The sequence below is a fragment of the Macrobrachium rosenbergii genome, chromosome 7 (assembly GCF_040412425.1).
Source record: "Macrobrachium rosenbergii isolate ZJJX-2024 chromosome 7, ASM4041242v1, whole genome shotgun sequence".
NCBI lineage: Eukaryota > Metazoa > Arthropoda > Malacostraca > Decapoda > Palaemonidae > Macrobrachium > Macrobrachium rosenbergii.
The window spans coordinates 10,155,766-10,167,085 of NC_089747.1; the positions used below are offsets into that span (position 1 = coordinate 10,155,766).

The following is an 11,320-nucleotide window of genomic DNA, read 5'->3' on the forward strand; positions in this document are numbered from 1 at the left end:
AGTATTTTGAAAAGCAGTGACGGGAAAAATCTCAGAGCTTAGGTGCCTGTCTATTATCAAACTTCTATAAAGGGCAACCGCCCCCCCCAAAAAATAGTCATCAGATGTAATTTATCATTTGTACAAACAAATTTCATCGTCTTGAAAGGCATTGCGTAGGTCAGACGCAGAACAGAAGACCAACCTGGATTAATTTACATAAATCTGTCATCTAATACGAATGGTTTAGAGGCCTGTCACAAATTATACATGCACATAATGATACCTGATACTTGACTATAATTCACTGTTAGTAAATAATTATTTTGTATCTATGATTTGTCAAAGCAAAACAAACGTTGTATAAACAAAATATTCTACGTCTTGAAATTAGAAACCTCTATCCTGTTTTGATCAAGACGTTATTAAAGAAATAATTAGAGGCATGCAAAGAACATCATTATAACAAATAAATTAATAAACTATCTAAACATGGTACAATTATTCAAAATAGAAATAAAAAATGGCAATGGTTTCATGGGTTTAAAAGGTAATTTTCTTGTAATACAGTACTATTTCTTTATTGCACTGTCAGACGAGCCTCCACCCCAAAAAATAATAAAAAAAACAGTGAATAACGTATTTGACCATTAAAATAACTTGTGTTATTATTGTTTTATTTAGGAATTACAATAAGACAAAAGCTAGGGTCAATTACGAAGCTTTCATGACGTTTCATAGAAATCCTTCAGTTCTACCTCGCACACTTGGTGTAATATTTGTAAACTTTTGGAGTGTCTGCTCAGACTCTGCTGTGCAAACAGTAAAGTGCGACAATTCCTGTGATATAATCTTCTCGACTTGTGGTCACTGTAATTCTTGTATTTTATACAATATTTTATTTTGGTAAGTATGAAAGACGTCCGTCTATTTGGATACTGAATATGCTAAAAGGATATACCTTACCGGTAGGCCAGACTACAGACTGGCCTCCACGCTTCGTTCTATAGTCTGGCATGTCAAATTTAACGTGTTAATGACCAGGCTAAACCTAATTTATCAAATGCGATGGTGACTAACTTTATATAGGTATATGCTACATGTAAAGTAAAAAAAAAAAAAAACACGCAAGGAGTAATCAATGAGTATTGGGGCAGGTATTAACCAGCTTACGTAGCCTAGAGGCGTAAGTTACTTTTGAACTGTTGTGATACAGCATAGCATTGGTTACACCAATTATCTATTTGTTTGTTGCAGCTATTATTATTGATTATCTATAAACTCGAGCTCTGTCGCCATCTGACGTAGCACCTGGGCTAGCCTAACTTTTTAGAACTTCACCCCATTTTGTTTTTTTACGTTCTCAGCTGGAAAGTACCTAGCCTAACCTGTTCTGTTCCCTTTCAAGTTTTCTTCCTTACAAATGAGGTCACAGTCTAGGCTATGTAAAAAACTTATATTAATACTAGAGTTTTTTCTTAATTAGGTGTTCTTTTTTTTTGCCATTCCTGACTAATAAACAGCTGGTACCCAGGGAAGTGGCCATTTTTATGGTAGTCTTTGTATTAAAACATTATGCCTATCACACCCTACACTGAATTACTACCAAATACCAAGTCTTCATCATTATCGTTGTCTTACCCTAACTGCTTCAAATGCTGCTTGATGAAAAAGCCTCAGTGGAATTCTGTCACTGGTAGTTTTGTGGGCTTCACCTTCCACAGAGAAAGACTGCATTGTAAGCATGGACTACAATGTGCTTACTTCCAATCATAATCAATATGATATTACTTGAAATCTTCATGTAACTAATATAGCTTCAAGAGGCAGACCAATTCAACTCAGGCCAGAGATGAAGAATCCCTGAAATTATCAGAGGATCTCCTGAAAAGTGATCTTTTGGCTGTGGCATTGAAGATTTTGTAACTTTCAAAAACTTTTCCAGGGGAACAGGCTTTACAACCAACTTCAGCAACAGTAAAGAATTGGGTCAACAGCTGCAGGTAAATGTGTACAAGGAGTATCTGAGAGGTTTCTGCTGGTGGAGGGTTCCTAGAAACCTCTTGGTAGGAGTTACTTTGGAACCCATTTGACATTGCAGTAATCATTGTCAATGTTTCCAGAACAGGCTGGAAAGCTCATCTGCTAGATACTCGAATCACAGGTTGCTATCTGCTAGGTACTCGAATCATAGGTTGTTGGGCTAATCAACTCTGTAGTTAAAAAGCTTTTGTTTGTCCTCTGAACTCTGAGCATTCCAGCTTGATAGAAAAGCTGTTGGTGCCATTTGCTATGACTCATGGGAGTCACAAACTAGTAATTTTGGCATAATGATTCTTAATTTCACTACATTACTCAGGGAGAATGTCCTAACTACACCCTTCCTTTGGAATTTTGTTATTCTTTGAAATTGGCTGCTTTCTTAAGAGGTGCCAACAGTAAGGATAGTTATATATAGGATTCTAGCACTAACACCCTAATTAACAAAACACTTATATCACCAAACCATATAAATCTTATCACGTAACTTTGTTAAACAAAAATTTGTGTTCTACACTGTGCAAAAAAGTAAAAAGAAGCAATGCAAAAATATATTTCACTTGCCTTGATGGAAATACTGCTTGAAGGGGCTGGCTAGCATTCATCCATAACTCTAAGAAAAACTGCATGTAGAGGTGGGCTAGCACATGACTGCTGTAAGAAACAGAATCAACTTTACAAACCCTAAAAGAGTTCAGAGGTCTGGTTAAACAAATCATTTATAACTAACTAACTAACCTTTACAATTTGAACTTGCTTCGAAAACCCAATCTGAAATCCAGTTAAGTATGTATTTCAGTGTTTACCACGAAAAATTGGAATTATTTTAAAAACTATTCTGCTGAAGTATCAAGTTATTTGAAATTTAACAAATGCTTAAGCATTTTGTTGGTGTTCTAGTTAGTTCATTAATTTTGTTCTCACATTTTGTGCTATGTGCAAGCATTGCCAGACTGTTTACAGTATATGTTTCTTTCACAGATAACACTCAAATATGGATGAGGACACAGGCTTAAGGTCACACCGTCGTGACCGGAAGGAAAGAAAAGAAAAGGACAGACGTGATCGCGACAGGGACAGGGATAGGGATCGTGACAGAGACCGCAGTGACCGTGATAAAGATCGAGACTCCCACAGAGATCGAGGCAGTGAGAGAGACCGAGATAGAGACAGAAATAGGGACAGGTAAGTTTTAGATAAAAAATACTTGCGTTAAGCTTATGTCTTAAGATATATAATTTCATTCTGTGTTTCTCTTTGTTGGTCAAGTTGAGCACTGGGGCCATTTTTCAGTTTTATTAAACTTAGAGTGATTGAACATTACTATTACACATGTTAGATAATTGAGCCAAGTAAGACTGTATTTTTATGAAATGGTATAATAAAATTCTGGTAGAACAGGGGCATGTGGATGAAGTCTTGTCATTTAAAAATAAATTGCATAAAAAATTTGTTTGGTTTGGATGAAAAATCATGTAATACTATACATGTCTCAGTCATCTATTGACTGGTCCATTACTCCATATTTACATAATTTTCGAATTGTAAAATACTAAGAAGTGTCTGTTTCAAGCTACTTTAGTAGGATAGACTGACCAGATACCAAAATGTTTTGACATAATTAAACTGCTTTGATATTTGTCGAAAAGACACCTTAGGTAAGGTAAACTACCCGTCTCCCATCAACGTGTTTTCTTGAGTCAAGTTGAATCTTGACACCTTTGACATCACCTATTCAAGTGTGATATTGTAGATGATGTTAGTATGACCATATATAATTCTTTTAAAGAAACTAAAGTGGTGATTAGTTATTTTAATTCCATGCCCCTATTATAAGAGTTTTTAATTGAAAGCAAAACCACATTTGTATTTCCCAGCTCTCAACTTTTGTTTCCAGTAGAAATCACTCACACAGTAGGCCCAGAAGGATCATGCAACTGCAGTAGTCAAATCCTTTTATTTCTATATTTAGCAGACAAAAAAATATTCCAGTTCATAAAACATCCAGTTCTCAATACAAACAAACTGGACTGTTGTCATTTTGTCTTTTTAATGATGCAGTGCATGTACTGTATTGTACTATACATGTTGTTTCCATTTCCTCAGTTTGGATTTTGCTAAAGAAGAGTTAGCATAATTCCATAGAAATAGATGATATTGTGGTAAACTATTATGCATTTATAATTCATGTGCAAGTAATTATGTCTCATAGTTTTTACAATAGATCCTAGGTACAAATAGTATGCAAGTTGTATTATAATGTACCCTTTGATTTAGCATACAAAATAAACAACTACTGTACTTGGGAAAATCAATAATTTTGTTTTTGTCTTGTACAGTGTGCCTTGCATAGCACACTGTACATGGTATTAATGATTCTTTGAAGCTTCCCTTCAGCCCCAGCAACATTACTTTTTGTTTTGCCTCTCACTTTTGATCCTTTCCCAAACTGTCCCACTTCTTCAGCCTAGTTTGAGTGTTCCCTCTCATTTAGGAACAAATTTATGGTTAGCCTTGTGAGAGTTAAGAAATGTGATTCTGTGGTCTTGTAAAACAAATTTATAATGAAAGCGGTAATGTAAATATGGGATGAATCTTACCTACTGTTAAAAGTAGCTTACATCTCCACGCAAATAGGTGAGGCGATATAAGCCATCTTTAACAGTAGGTATCCAAATAATAAATATTATGAAAATTTTAATTATTTAGTAGTTTAATCAAACCACTTAGTAATTTATTTAGGTCCTACAGGGATGGTAGTGCTGTAATGTAGTATAGATTACTTGATCTGTGTGCCATTCTTTTTTTTCAGTTTGGTTGTCTTGCTTTGCAAGACATCCAAACAATAAAATTTGGCAGAAGTTGATACAGATGTTGAAGGAATTTTTCATGAAGTAGAGGCAGTCATTATTACATTAGACCATTTTTGTGTAATGTATAGCAATCATGGCTGGAGGTTCAGTGGTAGTTCTTAGAATAAACATAACTTTACAACGTACAGATGAATTTGAGATATTTTTCATCTGATTCCTTGCTTTCTAGCAAGGCTGGAAATTCTGTTTTCACACATTTTTATTCTTTTAGTTTTAATAAGTCAGGAATTACATTCTCTCCTACCTAGCTTTCCTCCAAAGGGAAAGGATGAAAAGTAAAATGCACAAAGCAGTTTGATCTCATTGTTTGGGAGAGGCATTCAGAGAATTACTTTGTCAGGAAGAACTGCTGCTAAACAAAAATTCATGTTACTGCTTATTAATAACGTTCTTCTCATACTGTACAGGGAAAAAAATCGTGACCGAGACAGAGACAGGGAAAGAGAACGTCCAGAGAAGCGCAAAAGATCACCAGAAGTGAAGGCTAAGGAGGAAACTGTAAAAACGGAAGAAGTGAGTTTTAGCATGATACTTTTCAAGAACCAACTGTTTGAGTTGCTGCTTAATACATTTTCATGTCTAGCATTTACCAGTTTTTACAGAGATTGTCTTTTTATTCAGTCTTCACATACTTGAATGAGAAATATTTTAATCTTTTGCACACTAGTTGTTAAACTAAATAATTAAGAAACTTTATCTGTTGTCATGACTCGTGTTACTTGCTGGATAAATATATATAGGGTTAGAGGGGTCAATTTAATCTTTTGCTTTGCTTTTATACCTCTTTTAATCTTGAATATATTGTTCCATATTTTTCAAATTGGACAGTTAATCACTCCTTAACAATTAACCACCTTCACATTTTTGGGTTCAGCTTACAGCCTGGATATTTGAAGATCTCCCAAATGAAAAAGAGTTAATGCATCTTGGGAAAACTGTGTAAATAAAGAAATCAGTATCCACAAATCTCATACATTGGCTTTGTAAATGTATGAATAAACAACCAGAGGCAGGATTTAGTTATGATGTTTAAATTGGCTAGAATGAAAATGTTAGTAATGTGGTTCAGCACTTTGTGGCCTTTAGGCTTTGTTGCAAAAATTTGGTAATGCTTTTATATACTGTAGTCATTAACTTGACATTTTGTAAAGAATGTGAAGGATTTTTATATAATTTCATTTAAGATTAAGTAGATTCTTGGACTAAAGTGACCTCACAAAATGAACAGTAAGGGCAGGTTTTTAAACAATGGAAAAATCTGGGATTAAGGCTAATCATCTGTAAATTAATGACAGAAAATTTCTAGTACTGGCGTACCATTTCCATTCTGTAGTAAATACACTATGAATAATTCCATTGTTAATTGCTTTCATTTTTTATTCAGTCCTTTACAACCATTTATCTCAATACAGTTTTTATTAATATTTATCCAAAAGTAATAGTCATTGATTTGAAATATACATTTCAGGAAGCAGAGGCTAAAAAAGAAGAGGAAAAGAAAGTGAAAAAAGAACCTTTATCACTGGAGGAGATGGTTGCTAGAAAGAGAGCAGAAGAGGAGGCTCTTAGCCGACCAAAATTCCTGTCAAAGGCAGAGAGAGCTGCCGAGGCACTCAAGAGACGTCAAGATGAGGTACTGTGCAAGATTTTAAGTTCTGTTTGCTCAGCATGCCATGTTATTGCTGTATTTAAGTAGAAGTAGAGTAGATTCTTGGTACTGTATATTGGATCCCTCACTATGTAAATGCATTAGCATTCTCATTCACTGTGCGAGACAAGCTGTAAGTGGGTGCTAATTGGGATTTTGAGCAAATTAAGATGAAACAGTCTATCCTTTGTGGTGTGCGAGGATGTGACTGACTGACATCCTTGTGATTGGTCTGATTTTTAAAAAAGATTTTTATCACTATAATACTGTGTGTATTCATTGTTGTTGGATTGTGAATACTGTATGGATTACTTAAGATGACAACAAAAATATTCACATTAATAAAAAAAATTAATATCCTTTGTGTCTCCCAAGCCAGCATCAATTGTTGTTGCTAAATATGTCGTAGTAGTGAAGATAACTAACTCATTAGCTGTTGCATATATGTTTCAGTACGTTTAAAAGATTGACCAGCCTTCCTGTTGTTACTTAGTCATGCTTTTGATGTTAAGAATAAATTTTAAAAGTGACTTTAGGTCATTTCATCTTTTTTGACGTGAATATTTCCCATGCAGGTTGAAGAGGTGCGTAAGAGGCAAGAAGAAGAAAGAAAAGCTCGGGAAGTTATGTATCAAGATGGCCGCAGAGAGCTAGAGCAGGCGTTGCGACAAGAGGACCCTCGAGAACGAGATCGTCTTCGGCGTGACCGTGAGCCCAGGGAAAACAAAGAAGACATAGAATTGGAGAAGAAAAAGCAATTAGAACGAGATGCTGTCAATGAAAGGTACTTGGGCATTGTTAAAAAGAAGAAAAAAGTTCGAAGATTAAATGATCGAAAATTTGTCTTTGACTGGGATGCAGGTGAAGACACTTCTGTCGATTATAATGAATTGTATATAAACAAACATCTTGTACACTTTTTTGGGAGAGGTAAATTTGGAGGGCTTGATTTGAAGGAGCAAAAAAAGATGCAGGCAAAGTTTTATGGGAATTACATTGAGCATCGACAGACACAAGCAGACAAAGAACAGGAGGTTATACGTATGAAGAAAGAACAAAAGAAAGAAGACAAGAAGAGGTGGGATGATCGCCACTGGAGTGAGAAGTCACCTGAGCAGATGACTGAACGTGATTGGAGAATCTTTAGAGAAGATTACAACATAGCTATTAAAGGAGGGCGAATTCCTAATCCCATAAGAAAATGGTCCGAATCTAACATCAAGAAGGACATTTTAGACATCATTTCAAGTGTAGGATATCAAGAGCCAACACCAATTCAGAGACAGGCAATTCCCATTGGACTGCAAAATAGAGATATAATTGGTGTTGCTGAAACTGGTTCAGGTAAGACATTAGCATTCCTTATCCCTCTTTTGGAATGGATCCAGTCACTTCCTAAAATTGCAAGGCTAGAGGATGCAGATCAGGGACCTTATGCATTGGTTTTGGCACCAACACGTGAGCTTGCTCAGCAGATTGAAGAGGAGACTTCTAAATTTGGTGGTCCTCTTGGTATCAGAACAGTAGCTGTAATTGGTGGTTTATCAAGGGAAGAACAAGGTATGAAGTTGAGAATGGGTTGTGAGATTGTTATTGCAACTCCCGGTCGTCTCGTAGATGTCTTAGAAAATAGGTACTTAGTACTGAATCAGTGCACATATGTTGTCTTTGATGAGGCTGACAAAATGATTGACATGGGTTTTGAGCCAGATGTACAGAAGATTCTTAAATTTATGCCAGTAACCAATGAAAAGCCAGACACTGATGATGCTGAGGATGAAGATAAACTTTTGCAGAATTTCTTGTCAAAACATAAGTTTAGACAGACTGTTATGTTTACAGCCACTATGCCTCCCTCAGTTGAGAGAATGGCTCGGCAATATTTACGTCGCCCAGCTTATGTGTATATTGGATCCGTAGGCAAACCTGTCGAGAGAACTGAACAGATTGTGTACATGGTGAGCGAACAGGAGAAGAGAAAGAAATTACTGGACATACTGAAGCATGGAATTACTCCTCCAGTCCTTATATTCGTCAATCAGAAGAAAGGTGCAGATGTTTTGGCACGTGGTTTAGAAAAACTGGGTCACAATGCCACCACTCTTCATGGTGGCAAAGGCCAAGAACAGAGAGAACATGCCCTGGCAAACCTCAAGTCAGGTGCTAAAGATATTCTGGTAGCCACAGATGTAGCTGGTCGTGGTATTGATATTAAGGATGTATCACTGGTCATCAATTATGACATGGCCAAGAATATTGAAGACTACACTCACAGAATTGGTCGAACTGGTCGTGCAGGAAAGACAGGAAAGGCCATATCCTTCTTAACAAAGGAAGATTCACATTTGTTCTATGATCTAAAACAACTTATATTATCTTCGCCAGTGTCCACATGCCCACCTGAACTTGCTAATCACCCTGATGCTCAGCATAAACCAGGAACTGTGATGACCAAGAAACGTAGGGAAGAGAAAATATTTGCTTAATATTTAGTATGTGAATTTTGATTGTAAAGAATTTTTATAAAAAATTGAAAAATCAAAACCAGAATTTTTTTGAGATACCTTAAAGCTAACCTTGAGAAATTTTAATTTAAGGAATTTTCCCTTCATATTTTCCCTTTATCCTATGTCCAAAAAATATAGTGTATCTTTTATTGAACATTGTGATGGTAAGTAGATTAACTATCACTGTTTACGTAAACATAGCATACGTATTCCTTTGAGACATCTATGTGAAATCAAAACATGAATGATGGTATCTATTTACAAAGAATAAACCAAAAGATTCTTGGCTCCCCCATGTTCCCTGGTTTGGGGACCACTTGTGAATTGTGCCTATCCACTCAAGTGGCAGTATCCATGGAGGGTTCCTTAGCCAAATGAAGAATTGCTAGTTCCTTACAGTGTGCAGTTTCTAGCTGATTAAGCCAATGATCCTTGCCATTGAAGCTGAAGAGAAAACATGCTAACCTCCTCAACCTTATCTATAACCCTACTGTCAAATGATGTGTTCCACCTAAGCAATGCCACAATTCTTTACTTTTGATCTAGCCTGTACCCAATGAGGTGTCATCCTACAAGGCTGCAGGTGCTCAAACCCTAATCAAGGTATTACCATCTTTGCCAACTGGATCTGATCACTACAGGCAGGGACAAAACTCCCTGAAGGTATAAAAAACTAGAAAAAAAAATAATAAAAGCTTGGAGAAAAACTGGCTGGTTAGAAAAATAAATTGGTTGGTTTTTGAAAAGTCAACGAGTTGTACAGTTAAAATATTTATGCTTACATACCGAGCCATAATGTATGGAATGTAAAAATCACTTGGTGATGGCTTTCGTTGATTATGGAAGGCACCTGACAATGATCACAGACCAATGTCATGGAAGGTTTTATGCCACTATTCCATTCCTGATAAATATGTAAAGCTGATTGGTTTTGTTGATAATAAAATGCATTCCACAACGTCCACAGACCAACAATATGGAAAGTTTTGCATCACTATGACATTCCTGATAAATCTGTAAAGCAGCTTAAAATCATCCATGAACGAAGTAGATGCAAAGTTTACATTTATAGGGACTTGTCAAATGAATGTTATTTTACCTACGTTGTTTGCCATTCTCATTGATTTTATAATATAAAAACAGTGGTCAGAGATGAAGTGAGTTTTGACTGGAATAACAGAACTTTGGTGCTGAATATGCATACTATACAGGAATGCTGTTTTAATCAGTACAACACAAAAATTTGCAAAACTTACTTAACAGAATACATTATATATCTAGTGGTGAGATGGGACTCAAAATAAATCAAAGAAAAACTGGAGTACTGAAATGGGAACAGTAAACAAAAAGGGATGAAATAACATTAGATGGACAAAGGATTTATGAGGTTGAATCTTTCAAATATTTACAAACCAATGGTATCCAATACAGGTTATCTTGAGATGGAATTTTGATACTAAAAGTTGCAAATCAAACAATACGCAGGTTGAAAAGGTTTGGAACTCAAACAGATTGAAATTACATATGAAAGTAAGATTACAAATAAGTCAAGAGCAATCACTATTGCCACACCTGTGAACCATGGTGTAACAATAAAACCACATCTAGATTTTGTTAATTTGCAAATAAAACTTCAAGAATATTAGCCATCCAATGATAAGATAGGCTGAGAAATGATACCACAATGGAAATTATAGTTCCACGAGTAGATGAGATTATGATGAAGAAAGATGGAAATATCTTAGACATGTTCTTTGCATAATTTGACTGAAGAATGCTTGGGATTTTATTGCCATTCACTGAATCAATACATACTTCCTTGTCAATGCATTTAGAACACTAAGGCTTCTTGGCAGTGCCCTCCACAATCCACATGTAGTCTTTAACATAATGCACTATGTATGAACAACTAGGAGAGATATCCTTTGCTCTTCACTGACTATTGTGGAATAATTTCTTGTGTTGATTTCTTGAAGGTCATTATTCTCTCCCTTTCCTCAAAACAGTTTTACCACTAGATCTAGTGTATGCTACAAGAATACTGCAGCTGGCTTCTCTCAATTCACAAAGGACATTACACACTCCAAATAAAATGAGCACACTCAGAAACGACTTTAAATCAAAGAAATTACAGTGATTTAATAAACAACCTTTTACTGTTTGAGGACTGTGCCCCAAGTGGCTTCCATTTCAGTTGGAATCACAAGATGCACAATTAGCGAGAAACTGTATGAACGGTGTCTATTCTTATGTGGTTATTAAGACAGCATCTA

General features: G+C 35.7%; 1 protein-coding gene across 1 annotated transcript; it reads left to right on the forward strand.

The window, feature by feature from the left end:
- The first annotated feature begins 673 nt into the window (after positions 1-673).
- On the forward strand, positions 674-9,084 carry LOC136840115 (probable ATP-dependent RNA helicase DDX23). The gene is made up of 5 exons (XM_067106512.1): positions 674-885; positions 3,001-3,204; positions 5,300-5,405; positions 6,361-6,525; positions 7,116-9,084. The coding sequence occupies exons 2-5, from the start codon at positions 3,014-3,016 to the stop codon at positions 9,024-9,026; spliced, it is 2,373 nt and encodes a 790-aa protein (XP_066962613.1). The 5' UTR covers positions 674-885; positions 3,001-3,013; the 3' UTR covers positions 9,027-9,084.
- The last annotated feature ends 2,236 nt before the right edge of the window (positions 9,085-11,320 follow it).